Source organism: Marmota flaviventris, chromosome 12, assembly GCF_047511675.1.
Source record: "Marmota flaviventris isolate mMarFla1 chromosome 12, mMarFla1.hap1, whole genome shotgun sequence".
Lineage (NCBI taxonomy): Eukaryota > Metazoa > Chordata > Mammalia > Rodentia > Sciuridae > Marmota > Marmota flaviventris.
Genome location: NC_092509.1, coordinates 41695270 through 41721549, shown reverse-complemented (window position 1 = coordinate 41721549; position 26280 = coordinate 41695270). Strand labels below are relative to the sequence as shown.

General features: G+C 36.3%; 1 protein-coding gene and 1 long non-coding RNA gene across 18 annotated transcripts in view; one reads left to right on the top strand and one right to left on the bottom strand.

Annotated features, from left to right (window-relative positions):
* Positions 1–26280, bottom strand: part of Pard3 (par-3 family cell polarity regulator) — a 660013-nt gene that overhangs the window by 9740 nt on the left and 623993 nt on the right. For all 17 annotated transcript variants that reach the window (XM_027928488.3, XM_027928495.3, XM_071599891.1 and 14 more), the window contains one exon: positions 8771–8891. In XM_027928488.3, coding sequence (XP_027784289.2) covers positions 8771–8891 — 121 coding nt within the window. The remainder of the gene's footprint in view (positions 1–8770; positions 8892–26280) is intronic.
* The window catches only part of LOC139701393 (uncharacterized), a 67676-nt gene that overhangs the window by 15677 nt on the left and 25719 nt on the right, over positions 1–26280 (top strand). The gene's annotated exons all lie outside the window — the stretch shown is intronic.

The following is a 26280-nucleotide window of genomic DNA, read 5'->3' as shown; positions in this document are numbered from 1 at the left end:
TCTGCCTCACCTCAAGCCCAAATCTATGGAGTCAGCTGACCCAACTGTGGACTGAACCTTTGAAACCGTGAGCCAAAATAGACTTTTCGTTTTCTAAGTTGTTTCTGCCTGGTCTTTTGGTCACAGCAACACAAAGGCTAACTAGAACAATTGTGCTGGTGAATTTTGGGGGTATTTATGTATATTCAGTCTAGCAGTAGGAAGCCATATAAGTCATTCCCTCTTCACTACCAGAAGCTAGGACCTAAAGAGAGATTTTCAATTCTCCTGGCTTGGTCAGTTTGGTCAGCAGGTCATCTTTTGATTGGTACTTTTCACCAAAACTGGATTATTCAATTTGCACTGTGTTGTATAAATGGAGGCCCTGAGAATGTTTCCAGTTCTCACTGACAGTTGTTAGCTTACCCTCTAGATCTGGTCTTTGGAAATGAAAGTATCTCTGCTTGAAATAGAAGGCGATACCTCTAAGATAACAAAACATTCAGCAACGGTTTATCATTGCATCCAGGGCCAGTGCCCTTAAGTCATCCTTCCCGGCACTTGCTAACCTCTGTTACCCCTTGTGTTGAGCAACATCGTACAAGAGGTATATCTACATGAAGAATGTCTGCTAAGAACATGTTATTGATTTTCTTCTGGAGTTGAAAGCCAGTGGCAGACTTTGACTCAATAATAATTTTCTAAAATAACAAAATCTTAGTATTCATTTGGACAGTGGTTAAGATAACATGTCTCCTCTGGTTGGCTTTTGTTTGAACAGAAATCAAATGGCATCTATTGTTCTCTTTCTGGCAGGCCAGCATTATCTTATTTGTTGGTAAGCAATAATGAGGCAATATCCAGGACAAAAATTTCCAAGCATATGGGTATAGTCAGTGAGCATATTAAAAAATATCCTGATACCAAAATAATGTGTGTAAAGATTAGGCTTTATAATACCCTGGTCTCTACTAGTCGATGTTTATAACCACACTCATTGGGACAAATGTGTGTTCAGAGACTCACTCCACAACTCAGTTCAAATAACACATCAGTGGTGCCTTCAGCAAGAAAAAACACTTCTCTGAGATTCTGCTTATGCAAACAAAGCATCAACCAGTTGTTCATCAACTCCATTCAAGGAGACAGACATTTACTTCCATAAACTTGCTGAGACTCACCAAATAGGCTACCGAACTGTTTTGCTGTTTGTGGGGAGCCAGGGGAAGCTTGAGGGAAGCCACTGGACAGAGGGAAAGCAAAGCAAGAAGGCACTACACAGCTCCCAGTACACCTTCACAAAGAATCGCACTTTCCTTTCCTTTTCACTCAGCGTAAGCCATCTACATGTGTCAAGCCGACTTGAAGGATGTGGCATTCTGCAGCAGGATTTAGTAACCAGCTTTGTAAGCTCATGCTGTTCTGTGACACACTGCTTGCAGAGATGTGAAAAGAAAATGCAAGGTCTTGTAGAAATTTCAGGTGTATTTTTAAGCTTTTTCTCCAAGTAGCCTGAAATTTTTGTTCTGACAGGAAAAAAAAAAAAAAAAGAAGTTGAAGGGTTTTTGTTTCCTAAACTGTGTGTTTTCTGACACTGTTCAGCTCAAAGCCAGCTGCAAACATCTTCTTGGATCCTGATGAATTCTAGTAATGAAATTATCAGCATTTGGGGCCCATAAACTTTAATTGAGTGAATGAATCTGGTATTAGCAAAATGACATATTTCATGCTACCAGGCTTGATATCATGAAATATGAATATCAGTTTCATCATTAGTATCTTATTCCATTTTTCTTTCCAGTGCATGCAAAGGGTAGGTTAGTTAAGATAATTACCGTTATCTTTAAGATGAAACTCTAATAGGCCACACATTTCAAGGAAGATTGCATTCACAACCATCCCATAGCAGCAACTCAATAAAATCATTCTGGCAAGTTTTACACTTGGCCTGAATTTAAAAAAAAAAAAAAAGACCTCTCTATTCACGATTTCAATGAAGACCTCATAAGCATGTAAATTATGGGAAGTTTTATAATTCATAATCCTACTTTTAAATACAATGACTTCAGTTCCTATGGCAGAGACAAATTCATATGTCTGAGTGCAAAAGTCACAAAATTAAAGAAATAAACCTTACAAACTGCATATTTTCAAAGAAAGCACTATTGATGACTATAACACTATGTAATAACTGCACACGGAAATGCATGTGTAGACATACATGTGATAGTCCTGGGGATTCTTCAGACAATGAGGTGAGGCTCTGTTTTAGAAGCACAAATTACAAATAACCCAGGCCTTGTTTCTGATGGGATAGGTTACAAAAAAATAACCTTATAAATGAGAAAAAAATGTTAAGAATGCCAATTCCAGAATAATAGTGGAAGGTTTACAACAGAAATAAATATGATTATTATATAGTACTCTGGAATCTCTTCATGCCTTATTTTTAAAACCATAAGTAAAAAATATTCATGTTGCCTTTGAAATAAGGGAGCTACAAAAGTTCTTCACTATGATTATAAAGAGATAATATTTGAAATTTGAGAAGACTAGACAATTTTGGTATCACTTTGTATAATAAATATCTCCCATGTAGAGTTTCACTGAGTTAAGTCACTAACTAAGCATCTCTCAACTAATTAAAATCATTCTTATTTTTCCAAAATAAAAATGGAACATACAAAAATAAAAATGCAAAATAGTTAATATGCTAACGAATAAAAATAAATATAACAGTACAAAGTTTCAGTACTAATTAGATATAGGTAACATTGTAAGACTCTTTTTTACAGCTTGCTATAGAAGTATATGTTCATAATAAAATCATTACTTGTTTACTAACATTTACATAAAATATTCAGTAATCTTTACAATAACCATTTTTCTTCATTAGGATAAGAAAAATAGTATATACATATGTGCATCTGTCTATATAGATACACAAATATAAATGATCAATTGGAGTTGGCTTTCTATAAAATTATGAATAATAACAAATCTCCAAATTTTTATATATGACCCAGGGCATATATACAAAACAAAATAATAGGCCGGCACAGTGGTGCATGCCTATAATCCCAGCAGCTTGGGAGGAGGATCACGAGTTCAAAGCCAGCCTCAGCAATTTAGAGAGGTGCTAAGCAACTCGGTGAGACCCTGTCTCTAATAAAATACAAAATAGGGCTGGGGATGTGGCTCTATTTTGGTGGTCGAGCATCCCTGAGTTCAATCCCTAGTACCCATCCAATAAATAAACAAACAAATAAATAATAAAATACAGAAAAGTTACTGTGCTTTGGATGTAAACCTATCATGAATGATTATGATGAGAATAGTTGATGATAAAAATAATAATAAAATCATCAATGATATCCCTTTAAGATTGAGAATCCTTATTTTGGCAATCCCAATGTTTTATGACTCTAATATGAATTTCATAATCTGATAAAATGGCAATTTAAAGATTTGGTACAGGGTAGAAATAATATTTATGCACCAAACCATGTAAAGAGTATAAACTATTTCCTTAAAAGTGATCATTGATAATAGTGGCAATTATTTTCTATGGTAGACTTCTTACAACATTTAATCAAAACAATGTCCACTTCTGTCTATCTGCCCTGGCTTCTTAGCCCTCTGCCCCATCACAGCAATTAAATTGTTGTGGGTTCTGAATGTTGAAAATCTTAATTGCTACGGAGAACCTGAGCCATGGCTTAAAAATATCTGCAGAGCATATTCATTTCCCTTGTAAAGATTTTATATTTGCACATTTGGGTTTTGACACCGTATTTGTCTTTTTCTCATCTTTCTCATTAGTGCTTGGGTCTGTTTGATTTCCACACCTTAATCAACAAGTATGTTGAAAATCAAAGAGAAACTCTACAGAACAAGCCAGGCCCTCTAGGTCAGGTGCTAATGGCAGTCAAAGGCTCCTTCATAAGCTCCTGCCACCCTAACCCTCTGTGGTGGAATGGCCTATGGGTCATGGGAGGTTTGGCTAGGGGAAGAGGTCATGGTGCTAAAAATGAAGGGATCTACTTTGTGGAAGCATAGAGGCTCTCTCTATGGGCAAAGGGTACCCCTTTGCAAAAAGAATGGTTTCTTCCAGGTCTGTTTCTAAGGCAGGTGATTGCCACCCAGTTTGAGCTGGGGTCATGAAAGCAGAATTTTTTTTGAGTCACAGCATGGAAGCCACTATGAAGAAATGACAGCAGATACCTTTCAAGTCTTAAAAAAGAGGAAAACAAAAGGAAGACCACAATTTTCTCAAATCCCTAGGCACAGAGAGGCAATCTAGGAGCATAGAGTGGCTGCTCACTGTAATTGTCTTGCCAATTAAAAGAGGCAAAACCCTAAAAGGGGTAAGAAGAGCTATTAAGGTCCAGGAAAATGGAGGAAAGCGCAGATTTTGTTATTTGTTTAAAGACAGCAAGGAAGAAAGCAAGCTCGGGGGAGAAGAGGATATTCATAGTGCAGAGTGTCAATTTTCTACCTGGAGGACTAAACTACTTTCACTACCAACCTGGGATGGAAAGGATTTAGCAATATAGCTATTAAAGGATCCATTATCCCATCTATCAATCGTCTCAGCCAGCAAGTTTTCTTGTGGGCAACACTCATATCTGCAAAGTTTTAACAGCATACTGTACTTATGTGTGTAGCCTGCAATTTAATTCTTTTAAAAGCAATGCTAAGTTCTGTCCATATCTGAGCTATGTAATAATAGCCCTAACCTCAGCTATTGTTCCATTATCTTAAGACAGATTGAAAGCAACTTGCTGCTTTATTTAGATTGCACCTGGCACTCTGAGAGGTAGAAGTTGCTTTTCCTTCTTCTTACTCAACTTGGGGGAGAATTGACTTCAATTATGGAGCTGAGGAAATTTTCTGGGCCTATGCTCATCTAAAGACTTTTTGTGCCACAAATCAGCTCCCTCAGGCCCAAACATTATTTTGAACAAAGGCCCATGAGCAGGTGCATTCTATACTGCTAGAGTTTGTGCAGCCCATTTTCAAAATAGATGAATTGAAAAGGGCTACTTGGATAAATTTTCTGCAGCATCCTACCCTTTATGTAAAATAATTGGCTTGGATATTTTTCTATGTGACACATCTGGTTGCGCTTTGTGTGTGGGCATTTCTAACAAGCATGACAATTTCGACTAATATGGTCTAAGTTGTACACACAGCTTGAAGATGAGTTTGTGGCTCCATAAGGCTAAAATGATTACAAACCATTCCAATGGGTGAGATCATGCTCTCATCCTTTCCAAACACAGTGACCTTGCAAGGTCAGAAGACATACGGGAAGAGGAGAAAGGAGTCCAAGATACTCAAAGCTCATTTTGTAAAATGGCTAATAAAAACCATATAACAAATTACGTTTGGAACTGAGCAGCTCTTACTAAGGTAACAATGAGAATTGGTATGAAAATTAATACACTAAGCAGAATTATAGTCACTTTAAGCTCATTTACATGATCAGTAGAATGGAAAGTCCACAGCAAGATCCCAATTGTTTAGATATTAAAAAAAAGAAAAGGTCAACTTTCGACCCACAATTTAGGAAATTATTCCTTTCCTAAGGTAATAAGCCTGTCATCCAAGTAATAATTCCCTGCTCACTCATTACAGGAAACAATAATATAAGCCAAGTTGTCTGTCTAAAAGTTCCAATGGTATTTTGATAGACAAAAATTTGGCCTATGACCTTCAGTAGTGAGTTTCCAAATGTACAAGATTATCTCAAATGTTTTCCCTAGAACAACTGCTCATATTAAGTAGATAACATAAAAATACATGTCAATATATTCACTGCTCTTATTGAAAAGAATCTTATTTAAAAACTTCCAAAACACAGATTTTGAATGACTTTGACTTCTCTTAATGAAAAGCATTTCAGCAATGCTAAGATGTAGGAAACCCTCATTTAGCCTGGAACTTGGAGGTTTTGCATGTGATACAATGTCACCAATCAGATACAAATTCATGAACCTTGGTTCCCAAAGATATGTCATTCTACTTCTCAAACTTAGGTATTTAAAATATATTCCAAGAGGGTTTCTTTCAAACTTTTCCTGTCTACCTAAAACTGGTATGGGCCTCTCTTCTGTGTATCTGTCCCAGGCTTATGCATCATGTCCCTTCGATATTGTACAGTGTCCTTCTTTGTATCAGCTCCACTGTGGTTTTCTAAGGACAATCTTTCTTTCCTGTTCTTGTTCTTAGTATTAAGCATAATACTGAACCATAGTAAACCCTAATAAACTTGATAAATTAAATAATTTGTTAAAAAAAAAAAAAACAGACAAATGTTGTAAAGATGCTGGTTGGAAATCCTCACTCTCCAGTAGAGTAAAATGGCCTAATGCTGCTCTCCATGGTAGAGTATGGGAATGATAAGCCATTGTGTGTGTGACAACTGTTTCCACCTGCAGTTGCTGTTTTCTTCGGGTTAACAATATGCTCTTCATTCTTCTCAGTTCCTTTATGCAAATATACATCATTAAGAACATATTTACCATATATCACCAAAAAAATCCTGCCTTAAAAAACCTAGTGGGAGTAGATGGAGTGGATTATGTCAAATGATAGGAGGAGATGAAAACAATTCTGTCCTGTTGCTACCATGGAAATGACTTGATTTACTTAATCATCTAGAAAAATAAACTAAATGCCTTAGGAAAAAATACCACAAACAGCACTATTGTCGCAGAAGACAATTCGATATTTTCATTGATATTAGGCTTGCTAAACTTGTTTTTCAACCTCCCCAAATAAGGCAAAGGATTGATTTCATGAGTTATTTTTACTCCAGGATGCTGTTTGCACATTGCCAGTTGCCTGTTTTAAGGTCCCTTTTTCCTTACCTAAAGTGAATTCTTTCAACCTAGTACTACTTTCCTTCTTCTCCTTTCACCTCGAAATTAATCTTCCTCAACTCCACTATAATTATTAAATCCCTTAATCAGAAAACTTTATGGGTTTCTTGCTTTATGTAATTTATTGGGGATGTCAGGTATTAGGACCAAAAGGATCTCAAAGACCATCCAGACTCTAGAACAGTGTGCCTCTTAATGTTGGAGGCTTGCTAAAATGCAGTTCCTTGGGCCCCACCCACAGAGGTTCTCATCTAATGGGTCTGAAGCAGGGTGCGAGAATGTGTGTTTCCAATGGGTTTCCAGGCAACAACTGAAGATCAGATCTATGGAGAACACTTCAAGAAGATCTGATCCTGAAAGCAATTAACTAGATCCGCAGTGGCCTCTGCATTCAACTAGCGGAGCTCTGCCTGTATCTGCTTTGCACACCTAACTGCCTTTTTTCATATGATCACAGGGTTTAGTATCTATCACCTGCTCTAATCTTCCTGACTTAACAAATAAGAAAACTGAAGCCTGGAGGGCCGGGCCAACTAGCTAGTGGATCAGTATTCTGTTTTGGTACCATCCCTTTTCCAACTTTTAATCTAGCATCAAAGCCTCCTACTACTTTTCTACCTTTAATCTCTACTTCCCTTTAAAATAAAGCTAACCCTCAATTCTACTTCAGCAGGATGGTTTATACTTCTACAAATAAAATAGGATCATTTGTTTTTACTTCAAATCTTTTGCCCCTAGCTTCTCAAAAACTTAGTGTAATTAATTCTACTCCTGACACTTTATCCAAACTGGACTCATCAACTTTATTGGCACTAATGTCTGTTTCTGTAATTTTCATGCACAAAAGACATGTCTTAGATCTCAACATTATCCAGAACTTTGGCACCTTCAAGATCTTGGAATCCAAAAATATACAGTGTTTTGACTATAACCTCCTAGACTTGAAAATCCCTAAATTTCCAATCACTCTTTCATACTCCCAAGCTCTCAGGCAATCCTTCCTTGAGGTGCACTTGTCACCCTGCCCAGATTAGGTGACGCTGCACCAGTATCTCACCAGGACTCCAGAATGACTTCCTTAACTTTTTGCCATGCTTATCTTACCACTCTCCATCAGAGAATTAATCTACAGATTCATTTTTCTTTTTTCCCATTCCTCTAAGCATTTTTAGTCATGGTTATCTTACTATGTTGATTGGACTGTGGAATACCCAGACATATATTTTTCTACCTTAATCAGCTTATTTATTTGTCTCTAACTGACTCACTCTCAAAAATCCTCATTATCTCAAACTCAAGTCTGCTCTATTCACAAAGATGCCATCATTTCTAGGATAAAATGGAAGAAAAGGACACAGGTCTGGTATTGAGAAAAACAATTGAAATTTTGTTCCAGAAAGATCACTCTGGAAGCTGTGCAGAGGATAGACTGGAATAGAGATGTAAATGGATAAATGAGAGTGATTTGACAATACCCAAGGGGAATGAGGGAGAATTGAGACTCAAGAATCAAGAATTATTAAACACTGTACTTTGTGCCTCACCGACACAAATAGAGATAGATGTGTTCAACTTAGTTTGGCTCTTGATTCTGATGTTTCTATAGAAAAATATTTACTAAAGTTAATAAAAATACACAGTTGAGAGCATGAATATTTTTGCTATGTCTTGTCATAAGGCTAATTAAACCTATTATGCAATGGACAGATGGTGGAACAAGATATAAAATGAAATTAGCAATGATGAAACCCAGATGGAAATGAGGAAAAGGTCAATATGTTAAAAGGTCAAAGGAATTTGGCTCCATCTTGTCTCATTTCTTAAAGGACTGAGATCATAGCTTTGGGTCCTTTACTGCAGGGAAGCTGTAGGACTTTCGTTGTGCTGAAGAGCCATATACTAACCCATGGTTGTTCAAAGCTGTAGGTGCGTCGCCGATCTTCCACATCTTCATCTTGCTTTGCCTGCTGAAACTCTTGCCGCAGACGCTGTATCCGATCATGGTTGCTAGGAGTTGATCGGTTGCTGGAAGAGACAAGGGGCAACAATGAACACCCGTCAGAAATATGATCTGTGAACTGCAGTTGCTAGGGAAAATGGCAACTTGCTGTGAAAGGATGTTATTTAAGAGGAAGTGAGTTTTTAAAACAGTATCTGGACTAATGTTTTCATCTTGTTCTTAGGATTGGTGCTTATTGCAGTTATTTCAGACAGATATCAAAGAGGATATATGGTATTTTTAGATAATCCTCCCTCCCCCCGCACTGATCTTTAAAAGCCTCATCTCCTTTCTGTAATCTGGTAAGGTACTGGCGGTGAAGTGTTTTTGGAAAGAACATGGCATTAGACAGCAGAGATACCAGGGTCCTGCTCTAGCTCCTCCCTTCTGATAAGAGTTTCTTTATATGTGAAATGGAGATAATTTTGTTCTAAATATCATAGTTGTAATAATCAAGTGAGATGACACCATAAAAGGTTTCCTCACAAATGTGCAGCACTCTTTTTTCATTATGCCATTATATAAAGTTCTTATTTATGAATCATCAGAGGTCTATGAACAAAACACAACTCTCACAGCATAAATAAATAAAAAAAAACATTTAAAAGATGAGTTCAAGTGGTAGTTTCATTTAACCATTTAGTTACAATTATACTTTCTGTTAGTACAGCATTGAATTTTGTTTTGTACCTACAAAGAGTTTAGCTTGTAAGAGTAATATGGAAGGTAGTATTACACACACACACACACACACACACATTTGCAAATGTAGAAACTGACAGCAGGTGGCTTGCTTGATTGAGTTATCTCATCTGGCCAGTAGAGAAAGTGGGACTGCAGTCCAGATTTTCTGGCTCCTAGTGCAGTTACTATATCACTACGCCACATGTATCACTTAGTAAAACAAATGTCAGATTCCAAAGATCCCCTTTGCAAAATTATATAAATCTTTAAAACGGCATTTTTGTACTAAAAAAAACAGCTCAATGACCAAAATTAAGTCAATCTTAAATCTCACAACACTTCTTGCCTATTCCATTCACTGAGGCACTAGTCACACCCTGTCATGAATGCTATGAAAGCACACCAGGTATATTCTGTCTCCCCAAGAAAACTTCATACTCCTTGAGGTCAAGAAACAAGTCATATTTCTTCCAAACTGCTGGCAGAATTGGAAGCTGCAAGCTATTAGGATGATCAGGGGCTCTTCACTGAAAACATATTTCCCACAACTTTCTCAATAGGACCCCTAAACTTCAGAAAATAATGCCAAGAGTTAATAAATGGGATGGCATCAAATTAAAATCTTCTGCACAGCAAAAGAAACATTTAAGAATGTGAAGAAAAAACCTACAAAATGAAAGAACATTTATGGCAGCCATACTTCTGAGAGAGGATTAATATCTAGAATATATAAAGAATGCAAAAAAACTTAAGCATCCCCCAAACCCAATTAATAAATGGGCATATGAATTAAACAGATGCTTCACAAAATAAAAAATACAATGGTGGAATGTGATAGACATCATTATCCAAAGTACATGTACGAAGACACGAATTGGGTGTCAAAATACTTTATATATAAACAGATATGAAAAAATGTGGTATATATGTGTAATAAGAATTATAATGCATTCTGCTGTCATTTTTTTAAACCAATAAAAAGAGAAAATACAAATGGTTTACAAATATTATAAAAAATGCTCAACATCTCTAGTAATTAGGAAAATGCAAATCAAAACTACACTGATATTTTCTCACACAGAATGACAGTCATCAAAAAAACAAACAAAAAAGAAACTGTGGTATAAATAAACGACGGAATATTACTCAGTATTAAGAGAGAATAAAGTCATGGCATTTGCAGATAAATGGATGGAGTTGGAGAATATCATGGTAAGTGAAGTAAGCCAACCCCAAAAAACCAAAGGCTAAATGTTTTCTCTGATAAGTAGATGCTAATCCATAATGTGGCGGGTGGGGCATGGAATGAGTGGAGGAACTTTGGATCAGGCAAAGGGGAGGGAGGAAAGAGTAGGAGGCATGGGGATAGGAAAGACAATGGAATGAGATGGAAATCAATAATCTAAGTACATGTATGAAGACATGAATGATGTAACTCTACTTTGTATACAACCAGAAAAATGAAAAATTGTGTTCCATTTGTGTAACTACAAACTGAAATACATTCTTCTGTCATGTATAACAAATTAGAACAAATAAATAAATTATTTTTTTTAAAAAAAGAATACAAACAAAAATAAATGCCAGAGCCTGGTGTGGTAGTGCATGCCTGTATGTAATCCCAGTATATCAAGAGGTTGAGGCAGGAAGATCCAAAGTTCAAAGCCAGCCTCAGCAACTTAGGGAGGCTCTAAGCAACTGAGTGAGGCCCTGTCTCAAAATAAAACAGGCTGGGATGTGGCTCACATTAGTGATTAAGCACCTGAGTTTAATCCCTGGTACAAAAAAAAAAAAAGCCATAGAGGATGTAAAGAAAAAGGAACACTTATATATGTTAGGGATTGTAAATTAGTACAATCACTGTAGAAGTCAGAATGGGGATTCCTCAAAAACATGATGGCATGGAGCCACCATGTGACCCAACTATATTACGCCTCGGTATTTATCCTAAAGAATTAAAGTTATTTTACTACAGTGATACATGCATACTCATGTTTACAGCAGCACAATTCACAATAGTCAAACTATGAGACCAGTGTAGGTGTCCATCGGTGGATAAATGGATAAAGAAAATGTGGTATACATACGCAATGGAGTTTTATTCAGCCATAAAGAAAAATGAAATTATATCATTTAGAGGAAAGTGAATAGCACTTGAGAACATTATGTTACATGAAATAAGCCAAACTCAGAAGGTCAAGAGTCATATATTTTCTCTCATATGTGAAAGCTAGAGAGGAAAAAGGAAAAAAAAAATTGGAGGAATCTCACAAAAACTGAAGGAAGATCAGTGGAGTAGGGAAAAGAAAATACATTGCCCTGGTTACTTAGTGTTAAAGATCTGTGAGCAGCACACCCGCCTTGGTGATGTCATTTGTGAGAGGTAGCTTGGAAAGACAAAGTCTGTCATGGTACAGTTTATAAAACTCTCAGATAGACTTATACCTACATATAACTCCACATATTTTGAAGGTTTAAAAATCTCAAATACAGGAGCTGGGTTTGGAGGCTGGCTCAGCGGTAGAGTGCTGGCCTAGCATGTGTGAGGCACTAGGTTCAATCCTCAGCACCACATAAAAATAAATAAATAAAATAAAGGTATTGTGTCCATCAAAAACAAACAAAAAAAAAATTAAAAAAAATATATCAAATAGAAAATACGCATATGTAGGACTAGAATGTTAACATTATTCAAGAATATGAGATGGTCTTTCATCACTGAATCTATTGGGAGGTCTCCTTCATGATTGCAGCGATTTCATTAGTACTTCTGGAATATCCTTTCAATTCATTCAATTTGATTATTTTCTCCGTCAATAAAAGCTTGTCCTCCTCGGCAAATATTTTGAGCTGATCAGCCTGAAAATGTTAAACATTAAAATAGGTCTGAAAATGTGTGGTTTGACCGTGGAAGGCTTCGGCCCACACTGGGTATAGCTTCAAACTGTCCTCCACAATTTTGAGGCAGGCAGGTGGCAAGCACTGGCTTTTTAAAAACATGTGCAACATCTTATGCTGTTTCACATAAATTTTCAGTAATGGCTGCCCAATATAATGTCCAATCTATAGAGCTCCTTGCTCTCTATATGAAACTGTGGGTGGGCGGGGGGGGGGGGGGGAATAAGGATGGTTAAATTCGTAAGACAAAGAGAGGAGAAAGTGAGCATCCATTAATGCCACTGTCACCTTCTCAGCTGTGTCATTTTTGTTCCTAGCATACATCATAGCTCTTAATGGGAGGATGGCAGGAGGCTCAACTGACAAAGTATTTTACAATTCTAACCAGAAATATTTCTCTATTATTATCACCATGCAGCAAAGTCTTAATTCTACAATTTATTAGGGTTCATGAAGTCTAAACCATTGATGAAAACTGACCTCCTACTATTTGTAATTAGTGAAAATTCAATCTCCCAACAAAGGAAGTTGACCCAGTATCCTCAATTTGAAATTAGGATGGCCTCAGTGTTTTTCAGAGTAAAAGACAAGCTCTGGAAGTCACTTTTGCCCTGATTTCCAAATCTGGGGAGCTAGTGAGGCTTGTCCCCTTCTTTGCCTTTGCTCTCTTTCTTCCTGTGCTCTAGAGAAAGCTGAGTGGCTGGCCTCAGACTAGCAAAGCCACTTTGAGGGTTGAAGTTGGAAAACAGGCTGCAATCGTTCATGATTGATGATGATTTCCAAAGACTGGAAGACTGTCAAGAATCCTTGGGGATCAGCAGTTGGCAGTCTGAAGGTGAAATCCTGGCTTCAAGAGATGAAACCTTTGCAATGGATCAGTTCTGTTTCTCAGGCCAGTCTATAAAGGGCCAATAATTCAAATTTGGCCTTCTAAATCTCCTGGTGAGCTTTTCTGCCAAGAAAGCCAAAGGAAATTTTAAATATTCATTAGGAACAGGGACTGATCCCTACACATCCTGATCAACTTAGATTTAGGTTCAATGCCAATTTAAAACGGCTATTTTTTTGTATGAGCAATATAATAAAAAAATACCACCTAAGTTGATCAGATGGATGAGTAAGACAATAAAACTCTTGATGAGAAGTCTCTAAATTATTATTTCCAGATAGTATGCATGATCAGGATCTGAACAAAAATGATGAGGGGGGCTATACAGATGCTTTTTGGGCAAAGAGATAAAGAGACAGTATTAGTCCAATACAAAGCACTTAGCCTCCTCTTACACATTGGTTTGTGTAGTTGAACTGGAAGTGTGTGTGTGTGTGTGTGTCTGTGTGTGTGTGTGTGTGTGTGTGTGTTTGGGAGGTAGGGAGAGAGAGAGAGGAGAGAGAGAAAGAGAAAGCATGCAAGCTTAAGAAGTTAAGAAGTTGGTTTTGGTTCAGTAATGATCTAGGTTTTTTTTTGTTTTGTTTTTTTTTCCTGATGAGGTTAAGCAAGGGTATCTTGGATTCCAGACTACAGAGATTTCTAACCCAGCATGCACAGCACAATGTGACCTTGAACAATATGGAGCTCAGATCTTCCCCATCCATAATTGCCACAGGGATTGCACCTTGCCCTCTCAGAGGCAGACCACAGTGTATGAGGCTTCATCACCTTCAGATTAGACACTGCAATGTGCTTCCTAAAGGCAGCTGAAAATACCCATTCATGCTAAATGTAGCAATGAACTATTTGCAGGTAAGTACTGGACCAGTCCTACACCTTGTTCCACAGGCATACTAATTCAAAACTCCCCCAAGTGAGAACTGAAAATGTACAACAAGGGTTCTCATGCATACACACTGTGTGTCTGAGGATCATTCAGGGAGCTTGTAAAAAAAAAAAAAAAAAAAACATAACTGATTGCTGAGACTCACCTTTAGATATTCTGTTTCAGTCAGTTTAATACAGAGCTCAGGGTCCTGCATATATTCAGAAAATACTGCAGGTATAAGGACAATACTGTGAAAAATGATGCCTGGAGACTTCGTAGTTAACAAAAATTCCAGTATCTTCATGGTAACTAGTTAACTAAAGAATGAAGGAGAATCCACTGCACTGGAAACACCCATGTACATTCTATGACAAATGGGGGTGATATGCCTGGTTTAGAGGGGGAGGTCCTTCATTCCCATAGAGAGAAACTGGAGGGATGTGGGCTTGGTGTTGCTTTCCAATTTTTTTAAAAAGAGAAGTGAGAAATACAGGTTTTCCCAAAATTTAAAATTTGATTTATCTTATTTTTTAATGCTAGGTAAGGCAAACAAAATCGTTCTCTTGGCAGCTAGCTTGTAACCTCTGCTTCTATTAGGCAGATGGTGTCTGTTTCATATGTTGCTTCTCCAGGCTATTTACTTCCATTGCATCAAGATAAGGCTTGTGGTCCCCTAGTAACAGTCCCCCAAATTAAATAGACTGGCCCTCAACATCCATAGGTTCTGCATCCTTGGATTCAACCACCCTAGGAAGGAAAAAATATTTGAAAACACATTGGGTGTGTGCTAAATGTGTACAGCCATTTTTGGTATCATTATTCCCTAAGTAATATAATGTAACAACTATTTACACAGTATTTTCATTCTGTTAGGTATTAGAAGTAGTATACAGATGATTTAAAGTACATGGGAAAGTATGTGAAAGTTATATAGAAACACTACACCATTTTATATAAGGAATTTCATCATCCAAAGACTTTGATATTTGAGGGGGTCCTGGAACCTGTGGATACTGAGGAACAAATATATAAAAAACCTGACAACGGGGCATTGCCTTATAGGCTTGCAGCTCCTAAACTGTCCTCTCCCTCCAATCTGTCTAAAATGAACTTGGATACACTTTCTTGTGGGCTTGAGTTCTGGCCTGTTTTTCAGAGGAGCATACGCTAAGAGCTAAGAGAGAGGAGTTTGTGATGTGACTGATTAATTCATTATGAATTAAAAATACTTTAACATTTGCATTTTTAATTATGCAAAAGAAATCTGAAAACCTGGAAGCGAGGGCAGAGCCCAGAAATCAAAGGAAGGGAGAATCAACCACTCATTTTATAAATAAGGAGGTACCATCTCGGTACACTTTCCTTCCCATGGGGGAAAAAAAATGAAAGAAAGTGAGATGGTAAACAGAAGGGAGGAAGTGAATTGAGGCTAGTTTTCCATGCTGCTCAGAAGAGGGAGATGATTATAATGTCTGGTACAAAAGAAGAAAGCTGCCAAAGAAGAGAGGAAGACAAATCTGCTCATATTTTGCCTTCTTTCATACTCTCTCTTTTTCCCCATTCTTCCAAGTTCTATTAGTGAGTCAAAAAAATCAAATTCCACTTCCTGGCAGCCTTTTTCGATCACTCCAGCCCACATTCAGATTTTCCTAACCATTCTTCTGCAATTGTTCTCTGGCCCAAATAGTGTCTCACAGTGTATATGACACTTTGCATGTGTGAGTAGTTTTCTCAAGATTGTGCCATCATCCTAATCACTAACATGTATAAAGTTTATCTCTTCCTTGCTTACGGCAGAGTAAATTGTTCAGCAAATATCTGGGATGGGTAGACTTTAAGGTGGCGCCCAGGTGTTTGTTTTCTGGTGTTCCAACTTTCCGTAATCCCCTACCTTTCAGTGTGGACAGGACTTGCATTTCCTTCTAAACAATGACAAGGGTCAATAATTATGGATTGGATGTGATTACATTTATGAAATCACAGAAGAACACGGCATCCACCTTGCATGTCTCTGCCCCCTTGTTGCTTCTGAGGACAGCTGCAAGGAATAGAATCCTGCCAACATCCATAGGAGCAAGAAGATTGGCACTTCCTTAGTGTAGCATCCACATGAGAACCCAGCCTGGCTGACCCCTGGGACAGCCTGTTGACCAGGTTCTTTGGTAAAACCCAACTCATTGGCTCTGATGAGGCCAATCAGCCCTCACAAGGCTCAGGCAAGAGTATGGGTTATTTCCTGCAGTGTGATGAAAATATACCTGATGACCAGGTTTTTGGATAAAACGGAACTCAATGGCCCACTCCTACTTTCTCTTTCTGAAGGAGATTGAAGACCTGTTGGGATCTGCATCAAATACATAACCTAACAAGGAACTAGTCCAAGTTAAAATTTGTTTTTCTTAGTTTGGAAGGGTCTAGGACTTAACAGATGCCCTTCAAATCCCCAATTTGCAAAAGAACAGGTACACAGCAGATTTTTGCTAACCATGTTAGCTTATATCTTTGGCCATTTCAGTTCTGCTATATACTTCCCAGGCCTAGCAATTTACTCTTTGGCCTACATACAAAATTTTGTTCTAAATGCTAGTGAATTTCACACCTGCACTTGGCATTCAGTTACTGAAGATGTTGAAGAGGCATTATTCTTTTCTCAATCAAAAAAATGCAAAAGTCAATCTCCACATTTTATGTAAGATCCTGAAAAATGATGTGATACCATATTCAAAAAGCATTTTCCTATTGATAGATTTCCATCACTCTGACAGGTATTCCATGCACACACTTGAGGGACAAATCATGCTAGAGCCATGTTAACTGTTAACCTCATTACATAAGAGATTTTTTTCCTCCTCCAAATGCCAGAGCTTCAAAGTCCTATGACTTGTGAAACATCACTATGGTCCATGTCGTGAAACACTGAGAAAGAATATTGTAGGTTAAAGCTCCCAAAACTTGATTCATTTACCCACTGTGATTCTGTTTTCTTGAACCTTGACATTTTCAGGACTTAGATGATGATTCTATTGTCATATGAGGGTGCTGTGTTTTAGTCTACTTGTTTAATGGAAACATATTTCTTCATTGGCTTATTTTGTAGTTACATAAATGGAAGGATTAAAGACCCAGCCTATTATGTTAAAAAATAAAAATTAAATAAATAAATAAATAGAAATAGAAGACACCCTTAAAGAGGGCCATTTTTGAAACATGTTCATTGGAGAAACTTTAGAGCAAATTTTCCTTCCTTGCCTATTCACTGGTTCTTCTTGGGTCAAACTGTTCGATCCTTTTTCTCAATAGTAAGTCTAAAATTCAGCTATTTCATGGACATTGAAAGCCAACATGGGAACTGGAGTCCGCAAAAAAGCGGCACTGGGAGAAACAGATGTAGGGCAGACCTGTCAAGTAGCCTCAGTAACAGGCAGCCAGCAATGACCACCAGCGTCTCACATCATTAAGCAATGTCTTACTGTGATGTCATGCACGCATGTACAGAGTTGTAAGCCTTTCAAAACAGACAGATTGTCAGCATGATAAAGTGGATACAAACAAGTTCTTGAACAGGGATGACTAGAGTGTCGGGGGGAGAAATGTCACTGAACTAAAAAGGGATCCAAGCAGAACCACCAGGAATTGACACCATTCTGAGAGCAGAGGTAAACAACCTTCTTGCCATTAGATATTTTTCTATGCTGATTAGCAATTCCATAAAATATTCCTGATCTTGTAATCGCCAGATAAATAGTTCTCATCTACAGATGTCAGAACTAAGTTCTTAATTGCTGTAAATTAGTGAGCAAACACAGGTTTCTCATTAAACCCATTACACCCCGTATGTTAAAATGGAACACTGTCATTTGTTTTCCCTCCTGGCACTCGAATCAGGAGCATTCTTCCTACTCTCTACATATAAATGGTGAGGCAGAGAGAGATGGCAAGGGTTATGTGTGGCAGGTTCCTGTCCTTTGATGGTGTGCTTATTCTGGAGGAGACAGCAATGAATTCATTGCCTAAATTTTAATGATGAGCTGTATTGTGTCTCCACATCTTTGCTTCCTTAAGAAACTGTAAAGTGATGTCACCCCTCTCTGAAAACTTTTGCTTCTTTTGGAAGAAAGAATCACTTCCTTCCAGGTGCCTGCTCAAAGCATATGGGTCTGCCTCCTGTCACCTGTGTAGTGAAGAAGCCTAAATTACTAAATTAAAAGGGAAGGGAAGGAACAGACTAAAACGATGCGGAAAAGCAAACTCTGAACTTTTCAAATTAGGTGAAGGTTAGACCAAGCTCGCCAGGAAGACCGGGGTCTCCGCTATGGTTCTCTTCTATCAGGCTGGAAGATTTATGAGGAACTGGAGAAAATGTGGGAGGGTTAAATGAAGAAATGTATCAATTAACAAACTACAAATAAAAATAGCTCCTCTACACAAGGTTCATTAAATTTTATCAGCAAGTATCTTGGGGTTTTACACTCAAACCACAGGTCATAAATTCAAAGTAAATCTCCCATATGTTCACCAAACACCTGAATTCAATTTCTCTTCTGTTTGTGAACTAGGAATGTGATGCTCAAATTAATTATGCATGCAAAGTTAGTTTCTAACAAGGGCAGCTTTTTTGTGATGCTGAAGGGTATTTATAACATCTGATATTTTGGGATAGATCTTCTTCCATCTTAGCACTTTTACACTGGTATGTGAGTCTAAATTCCCTTTTCCAAATTTGAGCATTAAAACAAAATTCATAATTGGTAAATATCTTGTTATAATGTTTGTAATTTCTGTAAATAATCCAAGACATTTATGATATGGAACCAATTCTCTTAATGTTGACTTAAAGGTTTTAAGACAAATGTATCTCTAGATATGTACAAATCACCTTGAATTATAGAGAAAGCCTAAACTGAGGCTAAGTGGCTAAATTTATATGTGTCTATGTGTAGATGTGAAATTAGCTACTTAGGAAATATCATGTCATTTTCAGTTTATTTTCACAGTTTTACTCATCATGTGTAATATGAAAAGAATTATGAGAAACTTATGCAAATCCCAAAGGCACTCACTTTGCTCAGCTGATAAAATTCATTTCCAGATTCTGACACCCATGATTTGTTGTCCATTTCACACCAATTTCAGTGTAATAAATCATAACAAATTAAAAACATACAGCTATGTTCTCTGGGTTAAAAAGGTGGTTGCCAAAGCTGTTAATCCTGCATTTGCTTCTGATGTGATAGTTCCAGCTCTCGGGATGCTTTATGGATCACAGGGAGGTCACCTCTCCATCAGAAGGCCTCAGGACTAGATCTTGCTCCAAGTCCCTCTGTGGTCATTTGGTAACAGGCCTATCACTTTATAAGCAATGAAATCTCAGGAATGTACCCCTCGCCCCATTTTTATTACTATCATCACTCTTCCTTATTAGCTTGTCAGTGGTCTCAGGCAGAAGTGAGAAAAATTTAGCTTTACTTTTCGAGGAGAATTCCTCTAGCTACAGAGCACATACATGCACAGACACACATAATTTCAGAACCCACAATAAATACATAGAGAAGGGCTTTCTATTGTGAACCTAGGCAGCTTTTCCTGGAAGGTTTCATAGAACTAGTCCAAGCTAGTTTCTACCTACAAGGATTGCTAAATCTATATGCAGTCACACCTCCAAAAAGGATTTGCTAAAAACTTAGCACACAAGTTATATTTCTCAGACAGGCTGTTTTGTTGTTTTTGTTTGTTTGTCTGTTTTAAGAGATCTCACTATGTTTCCTGGGCTGGCCTTAAACTCACTCCCAGGCTCAAGGGATCCTTCTGCCTCAGCCTCTCCAGTAAGCCAGGACTTGCAAACTATGACAATGTTTTAGAAAATTATCAATGCAAAACTAATTGTCCTAGTGTTTGTTGAAGAAACAATATTCTAATAAAACATTTTAGACAAATGACCTTTGAAAGTGATGACAGTGCATGCTAAAGCCTAAAATCCCAGATATTGTAGAAGGAGCTAGACTGCATTTCCTTGTCAGGTCCCTCTGAGGGAAACAGGCACAGGGCCATAGCCAGAAGCAGAGTTCTGAGTCTCTGGTGTCTTCCTGACTCCCTAGCAGGCAAACCTGCATAGCTTTAAGCAAGTCCATGATGAGAAAGAAAATGTTTTTTAGGTATACCATTGAATTTAAATGTATTTTAGAAAATACCTGTAAAATGTTATTGCCTACTAGAAATCATGGATGCCATTTTTCTTTGTACAATGAAAAGTACACTTTTTATATATGTGTGATTTTCTTGAATTCTCTAACAAATGGCAAGGACATGTAAGGTATTCCAATGGGTTACATACCTGAAGAAAGTTTGGAGCTTATTCATTCAATAAAACCACTGGCATTACAAAGGTTACCAGTTGTGACCCACAGTGAAAAGTCTGTGCTTCAAACTAAAATATACATTTAGGTGTCTGAACAAAGCAAATGATATTCAAAATTATAAGTAAAAAACATGATGAACTAAAAAAGGAGTAAAAATCAGGAATACATTATAAAACTTTGAACTAAAAAAGCAATGGAAATTAAACCGCAAAACCTGATGGATTTTGATGACAAAATGATTATCACATTATTTTTCATATTAGAGAGGTTTTATCATACAAGCATAGAAACTAATTATAGAACCATTATTTTAATTCTTTAATCATGAAATGATTACATAGAATTCAAGGCTAACATTTTCTTTGTTTTTTGCATTCTCTGTCTTTAATGACAGCATAATTGCAAAATCCTATATAATCCTAAACAAAACAATTTTTTTTTGGCATAAGATAAAATTCCAGTGCAATGCAGGGCTTAGTTCTAAATCATGGCTAAATTCTATGCAGTTTTTCTGAAATGACTCAAAATGAAAAATAATGTAACAGGCGATAGTCTGCCTATATGTTTCATAATAGGCAAACATTTTGAGAACAAAAATAAAAGTAATGAAACATCTATTCATTAACTAGTTTTCTAAAATAACCCAAATGGATGTACCTAAATGACAAATTTGTATGTATTATGGTTTTAAACATTTTGAAGATCATTAGAATACTTTCCTTGATTTAACTTCTATTTATTTTATCCTTTTCATTAACTTCATTATTATCAGTTAATAACTTTCTGTATTTTATTTCTACTCACAATTTGGCCATGTCCCAACTTACAAGTTATTTATCTGGATAGACAGAATAAGTGAAATAAAAATCTCAATCAGTTCAACCTCTCATTTCAGGCTTAATATATGAAAAAAACACAAACGATGTGACCAGAATGGTTTAAAATCATTGATATATTTTGAAAACTATAAGAGGTCTTATATTTTTTTTCAAAATACTACAGGTATATAGTCTGTGTTTTTAAGTGATAAGAGGTTTAAAATAAATGAATCTCTTGCTTTGTTACATCTTGTCTCTATTACTGCCCAAACTCATGAAAAATGTTTAAGACTTTCAGCTTTTTTTCTGTGGTATTTCTTTTTAACTCAACCTGCGATACTCAGAATGGATCAATCACATCCTGGTTTGTGATACACTCTCATCAATGATTCTTCCACCACATAATTATCAATATGAATCTTTTACACAAAGGAATGCTAGGGAATTCAAAATAATCTGCATCCAACTGAATTCCTCTGTATTTAACTAAATATTTCTGAAAAATGTTTATACCACTATCTGCCATATTCAGACACATCTGTTGAATTCCGATTAAGGTAGATGAAGCATTAGCAATCCCAATCCCCACCTCCCACATCCTCTCATATAATTACAGCCCAACTTATCTGAATATGATTTTGCAGTGTTTCTATTATTTGTATAAATATTCTTCACTGTTCATTCAAGTGGGGTACTATGATTACATTACTTTTCTTCTATAATGTTCTTGATTTTTCTTTTGTTTAGTTTTATTAAACTCCATCTCTCATTTTTTTTTTCCACACTCTGTAGCCTTGTAATACAAATTCCAACAAGACAGAACCTATCTATTACAGTTAGTTGGTCATTTCCCAATTTTTTCTTGGAGGCCTCTGGCCTCAAGCACTCTTCATACATGGTCCAACATAGACTGGTTGCTCCCTGGTTCTTTATAGAACAGAAGTCCTGGAAACTCCCTTCATTATCATCCTGGAGATTATTAGAGGAAACATTTTGTAGCTTCCTAACATAGACCAATTCAAAGTAAAACATTTAATGTGCTTCTTATCCTTAAGATACATTTATTTTACCATCAATATTCATTGACAATCTGGCTGCAGGTGAAAGGCATTGCTCCACCGTCTTCTTGCTTCCAATGTTACTATGGAGAAACTTGATGATATTTTGATTCCCAACTCTTTATTACATACTTTTTACAGGATTGCCTCTTTTTTGCTATTTTGAAAATTTACAATGCCATTCCTTTTTCAAAACACTGATTTTGCTGGGTGCAATGTAGGTCATCAATCTGGAATCTTTTGTTATCAAGTTCTGGAAATTTTTCTTGTGCTTTTTTTTTTAATACATCATAATCTCTGATCTCTTTTCTTAGAAAGCATATTAATGATAAGCTGGACTTCCTAGAATGAACTTTTGATTTTCTTTTCTTTTCCTGCCTAATATAATGTGCTTTGTTCTATGTCTCATGTATTACTTTTAGGGAAATTTTTCAACCTTATCTTTCAAGATTTTTATTTATTTTTTAATCCTGCTATTGTATTTAATATTTTTGAGAGTTCACTCACATTTTTTAATAACCCTTTCATATAGATACCTGTTCATATTTGGTAACTGCAATACCATTTCTTATTTCACACTGGATATTGGTTTTTTAGTTCTTTAATTGTTTTCTTTTCCCCGTGTTTTATATTTCTTTCAAGTTCCTTTTATTTTTTAAAAGTTCACTGTTTTAGATTCTGTCTTCCATATTATTAAGACTTGCCTCAAATGTTTAATGTGTTTGCCTGCCCTTATATATTTAAGAGTAAAGCACAAAAAAACAGATTAGTCATTGTGCGTGAATGGGTCTTATGGAGTGGTATTCATTGCTGCAGGAAGGTGGCTGGAGAAACACTTTTTTTTTTAAAATTTGTTCTAATTAGTTGTACATGACAATAGAATGCACTTTGACACATCATACATAAATGGAGTATAATTTCTCATTATTCTGGGTGTACATGATACAGAATCACACCAGTCTTGTATCGTTTACGTACACAGGGTAATAATATCTGACTCATCCTCCTATCTTTCCTACCCCCATACCCCCTCCTCCCCTCCCTTCACTCTCCTCTACCTAAAGTGACTCTATTCTTCCCTAGCTCCACCCCCTTATTGTGAATTAGCATCCACATATAAGAGAAAACATTTAGCCTTTGGGTTTTGTGGGTATTGGTTTATTTTGCTTAGCATGATATTCTCCAGCTCCATCCATTTACCAGCAAATGCCGTAATTTCATTCTTCTTTAAGGCTGAGTAATATTCCATTGTGCATATATATCACATTTCCTTTATCCATTCACCCGTTGAAAGACATCTACTTAGGTTGGTTCCATAGTTTAGCTATTGTAAGTTGAGCTGCTATAAACTTTGATGTGGCTTTGTCACTGTAGTATGCTGATTTTAAGTCCTTTGTGTATAAACTGAAAAGTGGGATAGCTGGGTAAAATGGTGGTTCCATTCCAAGTTTTCTGAGGAATCTCCATACTGCTTTCCATGATGGTTGCACCAATTTGCAGTCCCACCAGCAATGTATGAGTGTGCCTTTTTCCTCACACCCTTGCCAACATTTATTGTTGCTTGGATTCTTGATAATTGCCATTCTGACTGGAGTGAGGTGAAATTTTAGAGTAGTTTTGATTTGCATTTCCCTAATTGCTAGAGATGTTGAATAATTTTTAATATATTTGTTGATCGATTGTATTACTTCTTCTGTGAAGTATCTGTTCAGTTCATATCAGTGTATGAGGTTCCTTCTTAGGGGCTCTTCAGTTTCTTCCCACAATATGTGGCCTGGGGTACATACACTTGGTTCTTGACATTGTTGGGATCATTCTGACATCACATATTGAATAAAGAAATATACCTAGTTTTGTAAAAAAAAATAATGCTAATATTTCTGTTTCTCATTCTCTTTGTTGCTTTGGCTTGATTTTCAAGAAAAAAAGAGAAAAATATATTTTTGGCCTACATCACTGGAATTTTTAGTTTGCGTTATTCTTAATTTTCAAATAAATCAGACATCGTCTCAAGAACAAAGTCAGAACATGGATACTTTCAAAATTTTTAAGTATATGAAATATATAGATGTAAACTAAATGATGATAATTGTTGGTTATAATGACAGGATAATGTTAAAAAAAAAAAAAACACACAGTAACAGGATAATGTCCCAACTACCCAAAACACTTAGGAATGACTTCTATATTGCTTTCATAAAAGATATTTAGTCAACTTGAGGATGAAACTTAAAATATTGAATTTATAATTTTCAAAGTTCCAAATATAAATATTATTTTTAAGATTTAGCCAAGTTCTTCAAACTTTTTCTCCAAAGCACATGTTCTGGCACTATACTCAAAATAGTTTTCCCTTCTTTGACATGTGATGAAACTTACAGTTTGTCCTTCAATGTTCACTGTATAAGTTTACTCCAATTTTTAATCCTCTGTTTCAGAGTTTGCTGGCCTTCACTCTTAATTCTCCTGCCAAACAATGACCAGCTCCTATTGCGATGTCTTAAATTATCCCACTGATGATAGCGGTGAGAATGTTTCGCTCTTCTTCCCACGATGCAGTCCCTCCACAGCCACAGACTTGGGCTTTGAGGTTACAATCCAGACTCCAGCATATCCCACAAAACACAAAACTGATGCCATTTTCCCAGCAGATGCCAGCTTTTATGGCTAATACATGAGAATTAATATAAGCAAATTGGACCCCATAGAAAATCCTGAATGACCATGGTCTTCCAACAACCAGTTGATAATCTAAAAATTAAGACAGCAGAATACAACAGACACTAGTATGGCAATATGTAAATCAATGGATGTGTAACTGACGTGATTCTGCAATCTGTATATGGGGTAAAAATGGGAGCTCATAACCCACTTGAATCAAATTGTGAAATATGATATATCAAGAACTATGTAATGTTTTGAACAGCCAACAATAAAAAATTAAAAAAAAAAAAAAAAAAAAAAAAAAAAATTTACAAACAATCTTTTATGTTTGAGTTTGAAAATATTTCTAGAAAGCAATAAATATCTCTTCAATCCTGAAAAGGAGAATAATGGACATTATTTCATTTTAGAAAAACATTTTGAGATTCTCATGACCTTTTGTTGTTATTGAGTACTCTGAGTAGAAAACAAGAGCTGAACCTCACTCTACTGCAGTCATAGGATGTTGTCCAGATCTCTTTTGCTTTCTCACTATTTTTCAGACAAACTCCCAGGAGCAACATTTTTATATGCATCTATTTCTCTCTTCTGAAACTGTAATTTGAAAACATAATGCTTATTGAGGGTTTTTTTAGTTCCTGGTTCCATGAGATTTTATTGAATTGTTGCTTAATATGTGATTTTAACATTTTATTGCAGCTAATTAAAATAAAGAAAACAAATCTTCGCTTCTTTTGTAGGCATGGAATTGATGAATAATTTTTTGATTCCCCCTTTAATTTGACTTTTTCCTCTCCCAAGTTCAGGGATTTTTTTTTCCAAATTTCTAAAACAATAATAAATTGATATTGACTTCTAGACATAAATTATGTAAAATACGGATAATATTCCTTTGACCTTTATAATTTACTTTATTCAGCAAATAATAGACATTTCCCTATGTCTAAAATGTTGTTCAAAGTCTTTGACGCTTTTCCTTTTTAAAGAACGATTCTCAATTTAATGTCATTACAGATTTTAATAAAGATTTGTTTTTCTACTTACACATAGAATTTTTGATCTTTCTATTAGTAGGAAAGGGCTGGGGAAACAGGTAAAATAACTACCCAGCCAAGGTGCTACGGAATCATGGGCAGGAAAGTCAAAGGTCACTGGAATTCAGGTGCACATTTCAAAACCA